Here is a 22,566-nt window from a genome sequence, read left to right on the forward strand (position 1 = left end):
ATCGTTTCTGCCTCCTTCTCAGTGACTGTTTTAGACTCGACGACTTTTCCTTCCGTGACTGTGACCATGATGTTTCCTGACTGCTGAGCAGTTTCGGTGGGAACAGACGCCATGATTTGTTGCGTTTCGAGGGGTGAAAGTTCTTTTGTCTCTCCTGCCTTGAGCTGTTTAGCCCCTGTAACTCTTCCGTCGGTGACAGTGACCATGATTTTGTCTTCTTTTGGCGCCGCTACTTCGGGAACTGTTGGTATGACTGATGTGAAGGCCGGCTGACCAGGAGTCACACACACGGTTGGTTTCGGCTCTTCCACAACCACAGCCTTGATGGTCTCGGCCTCCGTTGGTGTGAGCTGCTGGGATCCCACGATCTGTCCTTGTTTGAGGGAGACGACGACATCTCCGGTCTGCTGTCCTGGCTGAGCAACAGATCTCCAAAGCTGTGCGGCTTCCTGTGGGGAAAGGGGCGTGGCTTTGTCCTTACCGACGCGCTTGCCGACGACTTGCCCGTCCTCAACAGAAACCACGACTTTCTCGGCAGTAGGATCTGTTTCTTCGGTTACTAAAGACACAATCGTTTCTGCCTCCCTCTCAGTAACTGTTTTAGACTCGACGACTATTCCTTCCGTGACTGTGACCATGATGTTACCTGACTGCTGAGCAGTTTTGGCCGGAACAGACGCCATGATTCGCTGCGTTTCGAGGGGTGAAAGTTCTTTCGTCTCTCCTGACTTGAGCTGTTTCGCCCCTGTCACTTTGCCATCTGTGACCGTCACCATGATTTTGTCTTCCTTTGAAACAACTGGCTGTGCTGTTGTTGGTACGATAGAAGTAAAGGCTGGCTGACCTGGAGTCACACACACGGTTGGTTTCGGTTCTTCTACAACCACAGCCTTGATGGTCTCGGCTTCCGTTGGTGTGAGCTGCTGGGATCCCACGATCTGCCCTTGTTTGAGGGAGACGACGACATCTCCGGTTTGCTGTCCTGGCTGAGCAACAGATCTCCAAAGCTGTGCGGCTTCCTGTGGGGAAAGGGGCGTGGCTTTGTCCTTACCGACGCGCTTGCCGACGACTTGCCCGTCCTCAACAGAAACCACGACTTTCTCGGCAGCAGGATCTTTTTCTTCGGTCACTAAAGACACAATCGTTTCTGCCTCCTTCTCAGTGACTGTTTTAGACTCGACGACTTTTCCTTCCGTGACTGTGACCATGATGTTACCTGACTGCTGAGCAGTTTCGGTGGGAACAGACGCCATGATTTGTTGCGTTTCGAGGGTGGAAAGTTCTTTCGTCTCTCCTGCCTTGAGCTGTTTCGCCCCTGTAACTCTTCCGTCGGTGACAGTGACCATGATTTTGTCTTCTTTTGGCGCCGCTACTTCGGGAACTGTTGGTATGACTGATGTGAAGGCCGGCTGACCAGGAGTCACACACACGGTTGGTTTCGGCTCTTCTACAACCACAGCCTTGATGGTCTCGGCTTCCGTTGGTGTGAGCTGCTGGGATCCCACGATCTGTCCTTGTTTGAGGGAGACGACGACATCTCCGGTCTGCTGTCCTGGCTGAGCAACAGATCTCCAAAGCTGTGCGGCTTCCTGTGGGGAAAGGGGCGTGGCTTTGTCCTTACCGACGCGTTTTCCGACCACCTGTCCTCCCTCAACAGAAACTACGACTTTCTCGGCCGTAGGATCAGACTGTTCAGCTACTACGGAAGCTATTGTTTCTGCCTCTCTCTGTGTGACCGGCTTTGACTCTGCGATTTTCCCGTCCGTAACTGTGACCATGATGTTGCCTGTTTGCTGCGCTGTCCCAGCGGGGGCAGAGGCCATGATCTGTTGTGCCTCTATGGGTGACAGCTGCTTTTGCTGCCCCGTCTTGAGGTCCTTCGCTCCCGTGACTTTCCCATCTGCAACTGTCACCACGATCCTGTCCTGCTGTTGCGTCACAGTCTGTACCGAAGGGAATGCCGGCTGAGTTTGAGTCACCGACGCAAATTGCGGCTGCTGCTGGATTAGAGACTGTTGTGGCGCCTTCTTGAATACCGTGGTCATGATGGTGTCGGCTTCTGTAGCCGTCAGCTCTTGCGATTCCACGATTCTTCCCTCAGACTTGATGAGTAAGATGTTTCCCGTCTGCGGTGTGGGCTGGTTGGGAACCGAAGACAGCAACATTTGCGCCTCGGGAGCGGACAGGGTCGATGCTTGCTCCCTGAAGGTCTTCTCGGCCCCCACCACCTGACCGTTGACGAAGCGAACCATTATCGTTTCAGCGGTGGGGTCGGGCTGGGCGGTTAGAGTCGACACGATGGTTTCCGCCTCTCTAGGCGTGACCTGTTGCGTGTCGAGAACCGCCCCCTCGGACACCGTGAGCATGACGTTCCCTGACTGCTGCCCGGGCTGCCCGGAAACCGCCAGCATCTTCTCCGCCTCTGACGCCGGGATCTGGGTGGACTCACCGTTCTTCAGCTGCACCGCTCCAACCACCTTCCCTTCGTCTATGGTCATCATGATCTTTTCCGATGGCTGTAGTACCTGCTGTCCCGACGAGGGTGTAGTCGTCTGATAGTTATAAACTTGTGAAGAGGACACAGTCTGACCAGTCTGAGACCCACCGAACTGCTGCAGTCCAGGCGTGGTGTACGGGACGGCCTGTCCAGCGTCACCAATTGTCGCCGTCGCCGCCACATACTGCGCTTCCGCTGGGGTGAGCGGTTTCGTGTCCTGTACCTTCCCGTCCACCATACTCATCATGATGGTCCCAGACTGAAGCGCAGCTTGGCTTGGCGCGGTTGCCAGTGCGGATTCTGCATAGGCGGGATCAACTTGAACTGTACGGCCATTCACGATCTTCTGGGCCCCAACTATCTTCCCATCAGAGAAGGAAGCAACGATTCTTTCCGAAGTGTCCGGAAGTGTTTCTGGAATCATCGGCAGCACGTGCGGGGCTGTGTGGAGCGTAGGGAGGGTCTCGTCGTAAACTTGTTGTATGTTCGGGTGGAACCCGTGAGCCGGAACCGTTGAAGCTGGTGTTGTTTGAATGGGCGCGGCTTGGAATCCAGGTGTCATGCCAGAGACGGTTACCGTGGCTTGCTGTGTTATTACTGAGGAGCCGGCGACCTGTTGAGAGGCTGTGCCCTGCAGAGGGGTTCTTTGTCCGTCAACCACGGCAGGCTCCTGCCCTGTGAAAAACTTCGCTTCTCCAGAAACAGGGGTTACCGGTTTTTCCACAATGGTCGGAGAGATCTTCGCCTGCCCAAAGACCGGCACGGTTACAGGCGGAGACCCCGGCGCAGGAACGTACGTGGCCTGGCCGGACACTGGCACAGTGACCTGCCCGGGGGCTGATCCTGACATGGTCGCTATCAGCTGCTCTGCCACCCAGGGAGAAAGCTGCTGGCTCTTAATGATTTTACCCTCTGAGATCATGGCCATGACGTTGCCGGACTGAGTGGCTTGGCGCTCCGGGAGACCAGACAACATCTGCTCGGCCTCTTGAGGGGAAAAGTCCTCAAATTTGCCGAAGTTGAGTCTCCGCGCCCGAACGATGTTTCCGTCTTCGATGGACGCCATGACTGTGGTTGATGAGGGCGAAAGGGGCATTTCGGACCCTGCCGTAGCTGGAGCGTCGCCCAAACTAATCGGTGGTAGTGGATGTCGTGCGAACGGAGGAAGGTACTCCTGTATCTGTTCGGAGGAGGTTGTTGTGCCTGGCGCCGGGGCTACCCCACCTGGAGCAACAGTTCCAGTGCTGACACTTCCAGATTCAGTAACAGTTCCGGTAACGATGGCTCCGGTTCCGGGTGCTACATTTCCGGGAACTACTATTCCAGGAGCAACTGTTCCAAACGCTACTGTTCCGGGAACTACTGTTCCAGGAGCAACTGTTCCAAACGCTACACTTCCGGGAGCTACTGTTCCAGGGGCAACTGTTCCAAACGCTACAGTTCCGGGAGCTACTGTTCCGGGAGCTACTGTTCCGGGAGCTACTGTTCCAGGAGCAACTGTTCCAAACGCTACGGTTCCGGGAGCTACTGTTCCGGGAGCTACTGTTCCGGGAACTACTGTTCCAGGAGCAACTGTTCCAAACGCTACAGTTCCGGGAGCTACAGTTCCGGGAGCTACTGTTCCGGGAGCAACTGTTCCAAACGCTACAGTTCCGGGAACTACTGTTCCAGGAGCAACTGTTCCAAACGCTACACTTCCGGGAGCTACTGTTCCGGGAGCTACTGTTCCAGGAGCAACTGTTCCAAACGCTACGGTTCCGGGAGCTACTGTTCCTGGAGCTACAGATCCGAGTGGTACTGTTCCAGAGGCTACAGTTCCGAATGGTACGGTTCCTGGTGCTACGATTCCAGGGGCCGCCTGGGTTGCGGGAGCTACAGTTCCGGGAGCTACAATTCCGGGAGCAACAGTTCCGGGAGCTACAGTTCCGGGAGCAACAGTTCCGGGAGCAACAGTTCCGGGAGCTACAGTTCCGACTGGTACGGTTCCGGGAGCTACGGTTCCGGGAGCTACTGTTCCGGGAGCTACAGATCCGAGTGAGACTGTTCCAGAGGCTACAGTTCCGAAAGGTACGGTTCCGGGATCTACGATTCCAGGGGCCCCGGTTCCGACTGTTACAGTTCCTGGTGTTACAATTCCAGGGACCACCTGGGTCCCGGGAGCTACAGTTCCGGGAGCTACAGATCCAAATGGTATGGTTCCGGGAGCTACGGTTCCGGGAGCCACAGTTCCGGGAGCTATAGTTCCGGGAGCCACCATTCCTCCAGCCTGTACACCTGACGAAAAGACCTGCGTGGGTTGCACGGCACCGAACACTCCTGGTTGTTGGAGCGTAACGGAACCACCTGGCTGGACTTGTTGTGATGTCTGAATGACTTGTATTGCTTGCGCCTCTTGAGTGACAACTGATTTGATGGTCTCGGCCTCCGTTGGTGTGAGCTGCTGGGATCCCACGATCTGTCCTTGTTTGAGGGAGACGACGACATCTCCGGTCTGCTGTCCTGGCTGAGCAACAGATCTCCAAAGCTGTGCGGCTTCCTGTGGGGAAAGGGGCGTGGCTTTGTCCTTACCGACGCGCTTTCCGACCACCTGTCCTCCCTCGATTGAGACGACGACTTTCTCGGCTGTAGGATCGGGTTGTTCGGTAACTAACGACACTATTGTTTCTGCCTCTTTCACTGTGACTGATTTTGTCTCGACGACTTTTCCTTCCGTGACTGTGACCATGATGTTTCCTGATTTTTGGGCAGTCTCGGCGGGGACAGAAGCCATGATCTGTTGAGTTTCCAAAGGAGAAAGTTCTTTCGTCTCTCCTGACTTGAGCTGTTTCGCCCCTGTCACTTTGCCGTCTGTAACAGTTACCATGATTTTGTCCTTCTGTGGAGCAACTAGCTGTGCTGGTGTTGGTACGATTGATGTAAAAGCCGGCTGACCGGGAGTCACGCACACGGTTGGTTTCGGTTCTTCCACAACCACAGCCTTGATGGTCTCGGCTTCCGTTGGTGTGAGCTGCTGGGATCCCACGATCTGTCCTTGTTTGAGGGAGACGACGACATCTCCGGTCTGCTGTCCTGGCTGAGCAACAGATCTCCAAAGCTGTGCGGCTTCCTGTGGGGAAAGGGTCGTGGCTTTGTCCTTACCGACGCGCTTTCCGACCACCTGTCCTCCCTCGACAGAAACTACGACTTTCTCGGCTGTTGGATCCCCCTCTTCGGTCACTAGCGACACAATGGTTTTTGCCTCTTTCTCAGTGACCGCTTTTGTCTCGACGACTTGCCCTTCCGTGACTGTGACCATGATGTTACCTGACTTCTGAGCAGTTTCGGCTGGGATAGACGCCATGATCTGTTGAGTTTCGATGGGAGAAAGCTCCTTTGTCTGTCCCGACTTGAGCTGTTTCGCCCCTGTCACTTTGCCTTCAGTGACGGTCACCATGATTCTCTCCTGTTGTTCAACCTGTGGTGTCACTGAGGTAACCTGTCCATAGGCGACTCCCGCCGGCTGACTGACGATGCTCTGCCCGCTGAAGCTCTCCCCAGACGTCTCCATGGTAACCGCTGCTGACGTATCGACCTGATCCTGGTCTGTTCGGCTGACCTGGTGGATGAACCCGGACTCGCCAGGGTTCTTGGGCGGACCTATTCTGATGGTTTGTGTAGCGGTGAGCGTCGGCGTCGTGTCTTTGCGCGTGGTTTGGCCCCTGACTTCTATTTTGGCAAACTTCCCTCCTGGAGCGTCATCCTGGTCTGTGGACGTACGTGACGTCGTCTTCCGGGCAGTAGCGGAAGTGACGTAGGAGATCCTGGTGGTGGAGGTGCCCGTGCGCGTTGTGATGCCGTAGTCCCGTTTGATGGGTGGCGGGGCGTACCCGGGCGTGACCGTGGTGTCCATCTTGGTGAGGGCTCCCCACGTCCGGCCTGCCGGCATAGACGGTGGTGCTGGAAGGGCTAAGAATGCACACAAACCTGCGTTAGTAAACTAATGTACACAGATATTCAGACGAAAGTTGGACGGCAGTAGGCATGTAGAATGGCAGTAGGAGTGACAATCCGATGTTTACAGAAGTTTCGACTTACTTCTTCAAAACGTACAGAAATAAAACACGTATCAAACCGTCTGTTTCACCACCCTCATACTTAATATGAAGATTACCGAACTCTTTGAGTATCGCTTTTCAAATGAGGACGAAATCCCAACAATCTAACCGACCAGTAATGCAAGTGAATGTTGCACAAACTAGCTAGCCATATGTCCAAAAGCGACCATTGTGCCCCACTGACACCAACGTGTGTAGCACTCACCCAATGGACGTCGGCCAGAAGTCCCCAAACTGGAATAAAAAGTAACAATACCAGTTAAGGTCTTTACAACAGCTGTGAACAGACAAATAAAATGTTTGATATCTAGGCTACGAAGCTTTACTGGTTAAGGTGACCCGCGTAGCTGAGATGCAGTTATTAGGCAGGATGATAGGAGGCGCTATGAGCAGCAGGTTACATGAGTCCGTAAATGGTGGCGGCTCGACAGAGATGCACACTTACCGGCGGCTCTTTCCTTCCATTTCCTTTAGGAAGGTTTGATAGCTAAGAAAACGACAGAAGTTACTTTCGGGAAAAAATCTAGAGTTACAAATAATACCATCGGAATGGTGCAAAGTATGCCAATAGTTGATGACGACTTTCTCCTGGAAAAAATGAAATCCACAATTTGGTCATCTTCGGGTCCACTCGCAACTACACTTTCCGTCATGTTGTTGTGAAGTAGACAAATGACAGCAAGCAAATGGTATGGTCCTTTCGTGTAATGCGGACTTCTGGTATTGCAGAGTGCATTCTGGTTTTATAACACTAACAGTCAGTGTAGTCCATATTCAGTCTTTGTGCTGTTGTAATAGTCAGTGATGAGTGGCGTGTGAAAGCAATGCTGGTCTGTTGCGGTTAATGATGATTATCGATATCGCCTATTCTTGAGTCTTGCGAAAGTTTGGTATTAGAATGATCTGTGGTCGGTTAAGATAGTATGATAAGAATGTCTTTTTTTAAATTTCTAATTCATTTGTACAAACTCGAGTTTAAAAAGAATCAGTTCAAGAATCACGTCAATTGGAAAAGCGTAAGTTTCCTCTGATCAGACCAGAGCGTGGTATTTTTGAAGCTGTGAGAGTTAGTCGATGGTTGTTGATGTTAGCGTGGCCGAAACGTCTAAAACCTTACGTGATCTCTTCGTCATCTCCTACTGGTGGAAAGAGGTCCCCTGGTGGGTCCCTATTACAGGAGCGACAACGGAAAAAGCAAATCATCAACTATCAGCTTCCAGTACAGTATCATCAGCACTGCCTTGTTCTAATAGAATACGATACTGTGATTGTGCTAAACCAAGATTTTAACAAAGATCTGTGCAAGTTTGGAAACGTGAAATTGCAAGTTCACATCATTTTGGTCTTAGACCGTAGCGTTGATAAAAGGAAATCGCGCTATTCCTAGCTTCCCAATCACACACATGGCGCAGGAAAGAGAGATGCTCAAACCGCGCATTGTCCTTACTAGTCTGGGTTCCATCTTATTTAGTTCAACTGGGCTCCCATATATACTCACTCCTTCTAAATATACTTTGAGGGAGCGAGTATTGGAGCCCTGACAAAGCTATTAGGATGTAACACAAACTACGTCCTTACAACAAGCTGGAGCAATTATAGTCCCCAAACAACGCCAGCTGCTTCTGCTCGTCAGTACTCTCAACTGACAGGAAAGAGTATGGGAGCCCTGGCAAACTAAATAGAACCCAGGCTACGCCCTTAAACCAAACTGGAGGAATGTAGCCACAAATCGACGCAAGCTGCCTTTGCTTAAAAAACTCACAACTACGCCCAGAACTCACACTAGATAGGAAGGGACCCATGCTCTATTCTTACACCGAGCCGGAGCAAATATAGTCAGAAAGGGCACATCCTTCTTACCCTAAACTGTCTAGTTTTCCAATCACACACAGAGCACAGAAAAGATTGTCAAACTGCGCATCGTCCTTACTAGCATGGGTTCAATCCTCTTAAGTTTATCTGGTCTTTCCGGTACACTCATGCACTCCTTAAAATGTATTTTGAGGGAGTGAATATGGGAGCCCTTGTAAACTGAATATGATGGAACCCAGGCTACGTTCTCACACCAAAATGGAGCAAATTTAGTCGCAAGTCACAAAGCAACCGGACTGCCTCTGTTAAACACTCACAACTAACGGAGAAAGAGTACGTCCATAACTCACCGTCCCTCGCTGAGGTCCCAGAGCCTCCTGTAGGTCTTGAGCTGCGACTACGTCATTTATACACCAATATGGGGCAACTATAGTCCCAACACAACGCAAGCTGTCTAAAAAAACTCACAACTAACGGAGAAAGGTACGCCCATAACTCACCGTCCCTCGCTGAGGTCCCAGAGCCTCCTGTAGGTCTTGAGCTGCGGCTATGTCCTTAATACACCAATATGGGGCAACCATAGTCCCAAATCAACACAAGCTGTCTCAAAAACTCACAACTAACGGAGAAAGAGTACGGCCAGAACTCACCGTCCCTCGCTGAGGTCCCAGAGCCTCCAGTAGGTCTTGAGCTGCGGCTACGTCCTTTATAACACCAATATGGGGCAACTATAATCCTAAAACAACGCAAGCTGTCTAAAAAAAGACTCACAACTAACGGAGAAAGAGTACGGCCATAACTCACCGTCCCTCGCTGAGGTCCCAGAGCCTCCTGTAGGTCTTAAGCTGCGGCTATGTCCTTTATACACCAATATTGGGCAACTATAGTCCCAACACAACACAAGCTGTCTAAAAAAAACTCACAACTGACGGAGAGAGAGTACGGCCAGAACTCACCGTCCCTCGCTGAGGTCCCAGAGCCTCCTGTAGGTCTTCAACTGCGGCTACGTCATTTATACACCAATATGGGGCAACCATAGTCCCAACACAACACAAGCTGTCTAAAAAAACTCACAACTGACGGAGAAAGGTACGCCCATAACTCACCGTCCCTCGCTGAGGTCCCAGAGCCTCCTGTAGGTCTTGAGCTGCGGCTATGTCCTTTATACACCAAGCTGGGGCAACTATAGTCCCAACACAACACAAGCTGTCTAAAAAAACTCACAACTAACGGAGAAAGAGTACGGCCAGAACTCACCGCCCCTCGCTGAGGTCCCAGAGTCTCCTGTAGGTCTTGAGCTGCGCGTCCAGTAGCATTGCGTCATCCAGCAGCTGCTGGTTCTGGAACTTCTGCTGCAGCAGCTGGTCCGTAGCCGTCGCCACCTCCTGCTGCAGCTTCGTCACAACGTTGTCCCGGATGTCCACTTCCCGCCCGTGACGCTTGTCGGTGTCGTTCGCTACTTTCCTCAGCTCGTCCTCCTGTCAGGGACGATACAAACATGTTTGATTTGAGTTATTAGGCTGTGTAAAAAATATACAGCCAGGGCTACCAAACTAGCTGCAGGAACAATACAAACATGTTGATATGTTCTTCGTGGCGCTGGTCTATACCTGACTTTACTGGGTTCATCCTCTTTTCAGGGAAGCTTAAGATGGCAACACGTTTGTCAGTATCCAAGCATTGTGAGGTAAAGAATTGCGAGGATGAAAAGGAAACCTATCTTGAGACTATCCACTGCATCCATCTGTTGACATTTTGTAACCTTTTGTAACACCTTGTCCAGAGGCAACTAGGTTGCTGTCGGTAATTTCTCATTCGTCTGTCATACATCTCAGTGGTTTGATGGCACCCCGACACAAATGTGTCTATTGAAGTGTATAGTTGACGAGATATGTTTAAGAGATATGTGTAAGAGATATGTTAATAACTCGTTGTTCAAGAAGTTATTGGTGCTTGCCTACGACGGACCATACGGCAAAAAATACACTGTAGTTGCCGATTCAGTGATATTGTGAATGTCGTTGTCTTTATTGTATTAGATTGTACATCCCTATCAAAGACTGACGGACAAGTAGAATGGCATTTGTCCCAACTCATGTCTTATGCACTAAGATACCCCAGGGGAACAGCAAAACCCGTCAGCTAGAGGGACATGATATAAGAGCAGCCTGCCAAGTCGCATGAAGACGTAACCGCAACGTCGTTAGGCGGGGCCGCCTCACCTGCCGAAAGCGGACAGGTGAGTCGCTTCATCATTACCTTCCTACTGATGAATTATTCAAACGGTATGAAAAATTCATGACGTGATATAAAAACTCGATCGATAACCCGGTGTTATGAATGAAGGGCGTTGGTACCATATAGAGGACAGTTTTTTATAGTTTTTTCAATGGCTATGATTCATAATCAGTCATCAAGCCTACTCATTAGGGATAAGTGAAAATCAACATTTCTGCATTTAGGGTTCCCCTGACAGCAAGAGTGGAGTTTGTGCTATGCCCAGTGAACCGAATGTGACTATTGTTTGGATATTTTCTAAACGAAGAATGGAAAGTACAAGCCACCAATGACATGACCCACGGGCACGGACCTTGAACTTTCGACCCTCAGAGGAAGACACGCGACAAGAGTGCACTGCGCGCGTGTTGGAGACATATTTCAAGGTCGAGGTCGCCAAGAATTAGCAAACGTAGCCAGGAAGACTTTTTTTAACCATTATGATAGTCACGGATCACCCAAAAATGTAAATCAGAAGTTTATCATGTGTCAAAAACAAATCAATCGTCAGCTAGTAGCGATAATGGGAAAGATTACAATCAAACCTACATGTATGCTAAAATTTTGTACTGTACAAGAACCTCCTGGTCATTGTGGCCACTTTTTGGTGGTCCCTTTGATAGTTTTCCTTGCATATGTTATTACTGTGACACTACTGACAGGTCTGATCTATGACCCGAAGACGTGTAACGTACCCTGAACTGGAGGGTGTGGATGTCGATGTGGAGCGTGCGCACTAGCTCCTGCTGCCTGACGATCTCCCGGCGCACGCGCTGTAGCTCGCTTACCTCCATCTCCACCGACGCCATCATCTCAAAGAGCTGCAAGAAATACATCAACGTAAAAAAAATTGACAAACGAGAAAATACAACAGCGTCATTAAAGTTGTAAATGGTTAATAAGATGTACTAGTAGTAATGTATAAAGTGCAGTCACATGGCGAAACAGTCGCCATATTGGTTGGTTGAACCAGGAAGAGTCAGACCCATACATTTCTATTTTCATAACGTCATATTTCGAGATTCAGATTTACCTAACAACCAAGTTTGACCATCCAGCCTTGTGAGCAATGCTTATATATACGTAATGACCAACTGAGTGCAAGCACACTATTGAAAAGATTACAGATAATTGCTACTGATGACATTGAGTTAGAATTGCGTCCGATTTTAAACGCATGAAAGGAAGACCTAAACTTATTCCATAATACTGACACTAAGCTATTATTGATTTGGGTCTATAGTGGGCGTTAGATGTTGATGGGCCTTGCCAGAATGCCGTCATTGTGATTACTGCTATGGTTTGCACAGGAAGAGTCACAACAATGCCAACGCCGGTGTGTACAACAAACTTTGAAGCTGTCCCTGCTAATCTATGCTCTTCCACTCCACTGATTTCTACTTTATTATTAACCAGACCTGACCTATTTATAGATCCCCCAAGGTCTACATTCATATCCAGCCTTATTCAGAATTCAGGCGTAACCTATAGTCAGCAGACAGATACTTGTCTGATAATGTTTTGTAGTATTATTCAGCATACCGAAGCTTACTACTCTAGAGAGTTTAGGAGTGTCTTTACATGTTAGAGTAGTGCGTTCTAACGTTGCATTAGTCATTCGTAGTTACTCTGTCTGCAAACTAGACGTTGTCACGCGACGTCTCGGTAGGGGGTGGGGTGATGTGACGGGTTGAAATGGCACCAGGGGACTTAAGCCTCGCACACGTGGCGACACACTCATACAAATCTTCTTAATAAGTGACTTTTTTAAGCGACTTGAAAGCGACCAACTGTTGGATACCAGTAATTTAGTCAAGGTTTCACTTCTGTACACTGTAGCTGTGTCGATAATGTAGCGACGATCAGAACATGAAGCCAGGAAATTCGATCTTTAGTAAGAGATACATTCTTAAGCTTTTAAGCGCTCCATTGTCGACGTTTTGAAGCGGCGGTCTATCTTTTTCTTCAAAGCAGCTTTCCTCAAATGTGTGTGTGCTGGACTTTGTCTTTAAAAAGTTTCGTTGTCGCATTTCCAAAAACAACGATGTTTATTTTCATTGTGATGACTCTGACAGCTATTGTATCATTTGAAGTCCAAGAAATAGGGCTATTCAGATTCAACTGCCCGGAGAAGTTCTAATTATTTGACCAAAGGTACCACAGAAGATATGGCAACCAGTTTTCTACACCCTTCTGGGTTTTCTGTTTTTCGTGTTTTACTTAGTGTCATGCCTGTCCATTCTATGATGGTAAAACCACTTACCCTCCTTTTATTGGCACTACTGTCGTAGTCGTGATGCTCCCTACTGTGTGTATCCCTCCGCCGGTAGCTGTACAGGTCACGTGAGTAGTGCGTGTAGCTGCCTCCGCTGCGGTCCGAACCCGCGTCATCACCCAGTCGGGATTGTAGGTGGCGCTTTTCCTGTGGAGACAACAAAACACGACTATTGGTCAGGACGCACCGCACAAACAACAAAACATTAATATTTCCTGCACAAGTAAAGGTCGAACTCAGTTTTCGCTCCATCTCTTTAAAGAATAAGATATCACTCACACCTAGAATGACCCCTAATAAGTGTGGTGGGTTCTTTGACGGCTCGATGTGTGGCCCTCCTCAGTTGCAAACACGGGACCTAAATTCAACGTCCTATCCGAGGAACGTCCCTAACCGAAGCTAGGTACCCATTTCACCTGAGTGAAGTGATGGAATTCGTGTTAAGTGCCTTTTTCGTTGGGCACAACCCCTGGGCTTCTTAATTCTGGGCAAGACACTCTAAGACAGCTAGACAGGCAAAGGAATTATCCAATAAGCAGCCGTACCAATCACTAGTACTCGATGACTCCTTTCAGAAGATGTCAGCAATTTTCAGATCAGGAAATGGCGCCAAACCCATCCTCAGCACTGTAATCAGGGACCAGGGCCATGTATTTGTCCCACCCCACGTCCCACCAATACCGGTCATCTCCCCTACAAACCGCCTCTGTTAACGTGCAGCTGAGTAGAAGACAGCAGTGCTCTAACATGGGATAATGGTAACGTTACAGACACTGAAGTTTGTATGGGACCTACAGAGTTCTCCAGGCCTAAGGCGGTACGGCATGGTTGCCTCCTGCGCTGAGTAGGGTCCGGGTTATTATCTTTGCAAAACGGTTAATATGTGTTTCGAAGCGTTTGCATGAATGAATGTATGTTTTTATTAAATGCGGTTTAGCAGCATCATTCTAGAATCTAAAGTTGTATCGATACGAAATTTGGCATGCAGTCAGATCTTGAAGAAATGATAAGATTTTGGCCCCCTTTCGCCTTTGTCTTGGCACTGCAGCAGAACTTTCGGTTTTTGCATCTCGTACAATTTCAAAAAGAAAGCTTTTATTCATATCATGAAAATTGTGGATTTCAATGTTTCTTCAATACTTATAAACACTGCGAGGTATATAACCTCGATACCAGACTGTTTCCAGGGCATATACAGGCCAACTCCTCGGCTCTCGGGCCAACAGGCTTCCAATGAAATTCTACCACAGCCCTTCCCCCGCCCGATAGATACTATAGTGACCGGCAGGAGTCCGGTATCCAGGCTACGAGGTTTTCATACTTATAAATAAACTATTACTAAATTGCCCTTTGAGACGCATCTCCGTGGCATCTTTCACCTTTTCCGCCGGTGTATTGTTCAGCGCTACTAGACGTCATCTTCGACTTTCTGAATAAATGATGTCGTGATCACTCCGGAACTGGACAAGTTTCCAACAATCCACACAGACACGCTAATAAAGCTCTCCCCATCTTTCTGTATAAACCACTTTCGATACAAGATCCGAGCTAGTTGTTGTCTGTTATCAAGTAAAACTATGTCATAATTCAAAACGATTAGTCCAGATCGCCCAGGTTTTATCAATGGTTGTTAAGTACTACGAGGAACATGGGCGTCCTGATGACAATGCCAATGATTATCATATAAGATTGACATCAACTGCGTTATTATTAACCTTAGATGACAGATTTATAATGAGAATGACACACAAGGGAGTAATCAATTTGCGTCACGAATGAGTAGACGACCTTATCCCTTTGTAGTGCGTCATTCAGAGGCGCTTAATCACATGTTGTAGTGATCTTATCCATCTTTAGGTAGAACATTATCTGGACTTCAGAGTTCGCAGTGGGACAGCTTTTGCATACTGTGTTTTTTTTCGGGGGGGGGGTTAGTTTCAAAGACTATTGTATAATGGGTCAGTCTGTTTGATATTTTTGAAATCTTTCAACGTAACATGCACTGTATCTGATCTTTAAGCTCCAATGAGACAATTTTCTGCAAAAAGCAATAAAAACATTAATTATGGGTTCAATGATCTCGTGTACTGACTTGGTCAAACACCAAAAGCGCCGATCCTGGAAGCTGGGATATAATTCAAAATGTAAAACCCAATTCAATAAAACCAACATACAATTAAACTCGCATGCAGGCTTCTTATCATCTTAACAGCGTATGTTGTATTTATCTATTTACTGATGGCAGTGAAGAATGACCATTAATCCCCGGGTAAGAAGCGATTACTTTCAAATCCCGTTCCCAAGTCACGTGCTTCTGAACTCTCTATTGTCTGCCTCCCCTCTGTTGTGTTTTGTTCAATGCGCCTCCCGCAGCTACTAACTGGGTCAGGTTATTCAACCTTCGTCGCCCTGTCACAATCCGTGTCCAACAAGTCGTCCCGCTTTACATCACAATGCGGACATGCCCATCATCGGAAGTCCGTCCGACCGAAAATGTCAGAAAGATATTGGATATCCGAGGCAAAGGGAGAAGCTTGTTGGGTCTCAAGGTTCTGGGGGTTCCACAACCCACTGTTGCGACCAAGAAAATCTAAAGTATATTGATGAAATGTTGTCACTTGTTGATCATGAATGAAAAATAATTCCAAATGATCTAAATGAAAGAAACAACAACAACCAAGCAAGGATGATGTCCTTGAACATAGCCTGAGCAAAATGACTGACATGTTCACGCCCCCATGCCATGTAGTTTTAGTTTCAGGCCTTTCGTGAAAGTAATATACCATCAATTTAAAGAAAATTCATGTTTCAGCGATATGGAGGAACGAATTTTGTGATTGCCTTCAGAACCTATTGACACGCATTGCGACGTTAAGCAAAACCATGTCATTACATAGAATATAATCTGCATCCTTCGCAAAGCCTTGAGTGACGTACGAAGAAGCCTGTCAGGTGCTACTCCCACACCTGAGCTGCCCCAAATCGGGAAGACGTCAGACAATAGATAAGATCTGAGCCCAAGGCGGCTCCAGGTGTTCTTATTTCTGTCTGCTCCTCCGCTTCACTGGTCATTGCGGGGTCATTGACCTACTGCTAAACAGAGTCCCGTCACAAACGTTTTAGTTTATTTCAGTTCATCTGTTTTGCCACACTTTGCGACGTCCACGTAGCCATTTTTTTACACATATAGAAATTGTTATTAGATAGTAGACACTTAAAAACAGGGATGTGCTTGTCTTTGCTGTAGCTATTACCCTGTGTCAATGGAGATTTATGGGGATTTGGGATTCCTATGGCATCGCCGCTGCCGCTTCCGGTTGGACCGGTGTATTTTTGTCTTAAATGGAGCCTCTGACAACAGACGACGTCTTGAATAACGTCAAGGAATAAAGAGATTATCAAAGATGTCACCTAGCAGCTGTATACCTGCTAAAGATTGATTGATTAACCAATGGCCCGTGGACACTGTCTTGGGCTCCTTAATGATTTTGCAACCGTAAGATGTTGGAGATGACCAAAACAGGGTTATCGGGTGACAGTAGTAGTGGTCATCGCGGACCCTCCCACTCCAGAACATCCCTCTTCCAACCGCCCTTTTTTCCAAACCACGCCCCTTCTTATTAAGCAGTGAAATTCAAGAAAGTAACGCCATTTGGGACCGGTTTCTCTCACATGAGAATCTAAATCGAAGTTCAGCTAAGAAGCTAAGAACAGAAACCGACTCTCACCTCTCCTTCTGTTAGTTCTCGACCTGCCCGATGCACGGTTTCGAGGTTGGTGTTGAAGTAGCGAGGCTATACATACGTTTAATTGATTGTCTTCGCCAATAAAGACTTATTTGCGTGTAATTTGTTCAAATTGCATCAAATCCCCAGGCATGGTGTTAGTTATGCAATTCCCTGAGCATACTTTTGTCTTGTCAGACCGGTATTAGCCTGTATTGGTTTGCACATCAGTGTCTTATATCGTAGAAAACTTCAACTATCATCTTAGCAAGGAAAGCATAGGTCTGAACGTGGTCATATCTCCATTATAGATGCGCCAAACTGTTTCATGAGGTTAAGATACTAGAGACACTGCTCGTCGCAACGCAATCAATCAATCAATCAAGGGACAAGGAAACAACTTAATTAATAATCGACTCCTCGGTAGCACTTCTGAAACGCCACCGATTCTCCTCTTTTTTTTAGTTTACTCTCCACCATTCAATTGCGACACAGTGCCATCGTTTATTTTCTAGTATCAAACACGAGAACTTGTAAATTGATTTTCACTATCATGAATCAACCTAAGGTGCACGTGTTGCCCACTCACGGATATGTTGATACGCACTTTTGAAACTCATTCGACGCCATTATTCCATTTTTAGTTTATTCGCCAAAGCGTCATTTGATTACTTTTAGTATCAACAAGGATAGAAGGAGAGACCTCCCTATTTTTAACCTCCTTAACCTCCTTGGTATCAAACAAGAGAACTTGAGTTTCTCACCTCATTCTGCTCGTATTTGATGAGCATCGAAATAACCTGCCTTAAATTGCTGCCCACTCACCGATTTGTTAGTGAGCACTTCTTTTGTTTGTACTTAAGTTTGAACCTTCCAATGACAACAGAGTGCTACCAATCATGTTTAGGATCAAACATGAGACCTTGAGTTAAGTGTCACCATTATAAAAGCAAAACCGATTCTCACTTCATTTTGCTCGTACTTGATGAGCAGCGAAACAACCCAATATCTTGCCCATTCACCCTCGGATATGTTAATGAGCATTTCTGAAACCCCTTCGATTCTCTCATTCCATTTCTTATTTACTCGCCACCATTCAATGGCAACACATCATCATCGATCATTTTAGTATCAAACATGGAGAATTAAGTCTAGTTTCTCCATCATATAAACAGCACAACCCTCACCTCATTGTGCTCGTACTTGATGAGCCGGAGACGCTCCCGGGACGCGTCGATCTGCCCGTTGATGTCGTCGATGACGCCGCGGAGTTCGCTGTACTCCTGAAGGGAAAATGACAACATGATCTTAATAAACGACCAAATATCCAACAGAATCAGTTGTACTCCTGGAGTGGATGGAATACAAACAACTGAAGATTGATACACGTGCCAATATTCAGCTAGAAAAAGAAGCTAAGAATAGAAACTGACTCTCACCTCTTTTTCTGTTAGTACTGGACTAATTGCGCCAGCTATAGGGAGAGCATTTGCCGGGGAAGTTGGACGTTTCCAGGGTAGTTTCATTTTGACCCTCACCGTACGTGACTCTACTGGCTAATTATTACTTTTTTTGCAGAATTCTACGATCCGTACGCCCGTACGAAGGTCTGGCGGAGGGTATCAGTACACGGTTTCGCGGTCGATGTTGAGGTAGCGAGGCTAAACATGCGTTTGGTCGATTGTCTTCGCCAATAAAGACTTATTGCGTGTAATTTGTTTAAATTGCAGCAAATCCCCCAGGTATGGTGCTACTTATGCAATCATCCGATAGAGTCCTGTCAGACCGGTATTAGCATGTAGGGTTTGCACATCAGTGTCATTTATCGATGGAAACTTCAATCATGATCATAGCAAGAAACGTAAGACCGTACTTGATTCCATGGGAGTAATCATTACGATAGTCATAATAAAATATTATTGCAGGGCTAATTGCAAGGGTATATAACATACTCGGACATAAGAAAATAGATTATGATAATGAATAATATTCTACATCATGAAACATACATGTACATTGAAACGTCTGACTGTTTCAAAATTTTATCCAGTTGCTTGAGTAACTATATTTTGCATACATCGACCAAGTTTTATTGGGTTTGACCCGTCCTTTTGAGGCAATGCAAGGCAAACAGTCAACACCAGAAGACCCCTGGTAGAGCCACGACAGGTTGAGAGTTGAAAGGTCACGAGTTCATCAGCATTCTGAGGCAGCAATGTACACTGGTGCAATCATTCGTTTATTTTTTTTTTCGACTCTATTGTATGCTCTGACTCCAACGACCCTCAAGTTTGTTTTACATGTCGTTATTTGTTCGTGTACCGATGATTTCAGGGGACGTGCTGTCCGGAATATCTTACGGTGATCAGAATGTCGATAGACTTCAAATTGCCCAATTGACCAGTCAAGGCCGTGTGTACATGTCAACAGCCCCTAGGCAGGACTTGAATGTTGGCCTACTTTGCCTCTGCACCGTAGGGGTGTTCCATGCGATCACAACAAGGGATGTCGACCTCACTTTATAGGATACCAAGTTTTACAAATGCAGCCAAACAAACTGAACTAGGACGCCACAGAACCTATTGCTGCCAAGGGTCTTCATTTTGTCCGTAATCATTAGGCCTAATGGTTACGGACTGGCCAATGGTTACGGACTGGCTACGCAAAAGACCCAGTACAAAACGAAGTCATCAGCAAAAGTGTATGATAAGCCCAAAATGCAAAAAGGCACAGAGAGGCTGCTATGGAGGCTAACAGGGGTCATTGTTTAGTACCACCGATTATTTGCGACTTTCCTAGTGCTAGTGCTGCCACAAATTGTTTTCCTGGTAAATGATACAAGGTTTGTCTAGTCGGTGGGCAGATACGAGCAGCAAACCAGCTATGTAGCACAGAGATCAAAAGTTGTCGCAGAAATAAGATACCATTTGTCTCTAGCTATCTAGATTTGCGGCTTGGCTTGTGCCGATACGGTTGTTGTGTCACTATTTTGTCACGTTGCTGCATCTCCAGATGTTGTCAGTAAGGTAATACTATCTGTCTGACTCATACTTGGCAAGTTCTGTGGCAATAACAAGGGCGTCGCCTGACACGGGGAGTCATGTAGGTACCGTGTCGGCGCGGGGGAGGTGGACCTGCCGCGGAATTCTCGGGATAAGGACTGACATGTTTAAGGTTGTGGGCGAGAGATATCCTGGCCACCTGGCCAACCGAGCTGTGAGTAGAATACGGAATTCTCAGCAAACAGTCGTTAATGTTCGTGCCCGCTTCTTGTGGCTAGACTCTGTGTTACCGAGCTCCTCGCTTTACATATAGTCATGTAGTTCTGGTAATAAAAATCAACTGAGAACAATCATTTTTAAAACGTCCTTTGAACAATGTAACTCAGGAATATAACTGTTCTGTTCCCTGTTTCCCCATGTTCTACCCCTTGAGGACAGGAAGTGTGTGATGTTCGGTTCGGTGGGGGGGGGGGGGGGGGGCAAAGTTTATCGGGGAGTTCACATCAAGCCAGTTGTGGCGAGAATACACAGTCATCTGTCCAACACACATTTTTCAGCCTATTGTTGTTTGTTTATTACGCGGTGATTGTGTTGTCATCCTGTCGGATATTAGATGGGAGGGGCAGATTTTATCGGTAACCCATCATTAAGTTTTTGACATACTGACTTGTCTGCAGTGGCGAAAATACACAATTTACGAAAAAGTCACAATACCTCTTGTAGTATGTTTATGACAGAGACTCGTATTCTGTTAAAGACTTTGCGACTGATAATCCAATAGTTACCGAATATATAAACTGTTGTAACATTGTTTCAATCCTTTATTGTTAGTTTTGTCACTGCTGTGCATTTTAAAGAAGATTAAAAGTTTGCAGAAAATAGTTGGTAGTTTAATCTTTTGTTTCTCTGTCATGAATTTTCCCCACAAACACGTGTATACTTGATCACGTCCCATTCATAAGCTCAAAAACAACTAGCACAGAAGGACCTGCATATTTAATGTGACCTTGCGGTCTGTTTACCGCCATTTTGTTCTCCGGGAGGCTTTTCTTTAGAACACGGTCGCCATGGCAACCGAACGTGCAGACGACAATCGCGTTCTCTCGTCAGATCTGTTCCCAATGAAACTCTCAGGGCACAGGAGGGTTTTTGACGCATATGTGGAGATAAAAAAATGTCAAATATAGATGTTCTATGGGTTAACAAAGAAAAATGTGTTGCTGTTTTGAAAAGAGGAGTGAAAGACAAAACAGTTTGTCACGAAAGTCAACACGAGATATTTCAGTCTAAGGGATAAATACAAAGGAAAGGAAAGGCGGGGTCAAGGCTGCATCCCGGGGTTTCCAGTTGGATTGTCACCCTGTCATGTGACAGTAATATGAACAGACAGACGCACTGGGGGTCAAAGTGCACCGCATTCTGGAAAAACGGGTTCTGAGTGAAGGCTCCGATGACGTCTGCACGGGTCAAACAGTTGACAGATCCAGACACAAAAATATTTCTTCTGCACGAATTCACAACGATAACTTATCTTGGATATCTGTGCTCTTCTTGGTAATTAACGATCAATAAAAGGAGGATTAATTAACCCCATTTTAGTATGTTAATGCATCTTTGTTACAATGTAGCAATCTATTTGGTAATTGTTTCTAACAATGGCGGACTGTTCTGGAGGCTGTTACGCCCAGGGGCACGACAGATGACCCGCCCGCCATGACAGGCGATTTTCCCGCGCAAAATTACAGACGACAATTATGAAAAATACAGAGAAGTCTGAACGGCGACTTGTAAGTGGTTAACACCGACAAAATTCGCACCCACTATTCAAGAATCTGTTAGCCAGTCTTTAATTCTAACAGTGATTCCTGTGCATGAGATAAGCGTGGCCGATAGGAACGGTGTGTTTACATGTACCTTGTTTTGAACAAGGGGATTAAGATAAAAACTCTGATCATATTCTACAACTGACTTGTTTCCATGGCAGCTGGACATAAACATTGATGTAGAACATGTTTTAATTAACGCCTATAGGGTGCGGAAAGTTAGAGTTGTTTGGGAAATATCCGATAGCTTTTGCTATTTGGTAAACATTGTGACACGCCCCCTCCAAATACACGAGCGCACATATCTTAACTACTATTCCCGTGAGTCAGCTTTCGTGGCCTTTTCCACATCCCTTATACATGGAATATTTCACCGCCCGACCCTTGCATACTTGTAAGCCCACCCCTCATTTTTAGAACCGTTCCACCAGAACGGCGACCTCACTGCGACCGCACTGCGACTTTATATTTGGCAGATCATTCAATGCATTTCATAAAGATTAAAAAACGAATCTTTCTACGCTTTGTGTGTTTTGTTGTCTTTTCAGTGATACTTATATATTTTGAATCATGAAGTGAAGGGTTCCACAGCGAAAGTGCAGTGCGATCGCCGTCCAGTGGAATGAAGGGCTTCCTTAACATTTTACATTTTGAGGGGGGGGGGGTACAATGAAATATAATAGGACAATTTATTCTGAAACATATGACCATCGACAAACAAAGAATTGGTGTAACGACTGAGATGACTGATGAGAGAATTGGGTTGTACACCTGGGTCACGTCTTCTATCAGCAGCGCATTGATGTAATGTGTTTGTTGGCAGCAGTATGGATGTATATCTGTAACCGATATGGAGAAGTATTTGGCCGACTACGCGACAGGTTAAGTTGTGTTAACATTGCTTAAACGATGTCTGGTGTCAGGTACTCTGATTAAAGTTGCCTCTGATGTTTTTTGACAGAAACGTGTTGGAACCGATGGGTCAAATCAACAAAGCTTCAGAGAAACTTATCTCAATGTTCAAACTTCAGAACCAACATAATTTCAAAAAGATCGTTGAC

The 22,566-nt window shown here is 46.9% G+C and overlaps 1 protein-coding gene across 7 annotated transcripts in view; it reads right to left on the reverse strand.

Annotated features, from left to right (window-relative positions):
- The window catches only part of LOC136427142 (mucin-19-like), a 50,547-nt gene that overhangs the window by 14,945 nt on the left and 13,036 nt on the right, over positions 1–22,566 (reverse strand). For 3 of the 7 annotated variants that reach the window (XM_066415897.1, XM_066415894.1, XM_066415895.1), the window contains exons 3-9: positions 17,868–17,963; positions 12,944–13,102; positions 11,376–11,501; positions 9,661–9,881; positions 7,709–7,759; positions 6,797–6,825; positions 845–6,442 (exon numbers count right to left, since the gene is read on the reverse strand). In XM_066415897.1, coding sequence (XP_066271994.1) covers positions 845–6,442; positions 6,797–6,825; positions 7,709–7,759; positions 9,661–9,881; positions 11,376–11,501; positions 12,944–13,102; positions 17,868–17,963 — 6,280 coding nt within the window. Of the gene's footprint in view, positions 1–844; positions 6,443–6,796; positions 6,826–7,708; positions 7,760–8,753; positions 8,954–9,660; positions 9,882–11,375; positions 11,502–12,943; positions 13,103–17,867; positions 17,964–18,119; positions 18,263–22,566 lie in introns of those variants that run through there. The other 4 variants (XM_066415898.1, XM_066415896.1, XM_066415901.1 and 1 more) reach the window with 4 other exon arrangements.

This window comes from Branchiostoma lanceolatum, chromosome 2, assembly GCF_035083965.1.
Source record: "Branchiostoma lanceolatum isolate klBraLanc5 chromosome 2, klBraLanc5.hap2, whole genome shotgun sequence".
Taxonomy (NCBI): Eukaryota; Metazoa; Chordata; class Leptocardii; order Amphioxiformes; family Branchiostomatidae; genus Branchiostoma; species Branchiostoma lanceolatum.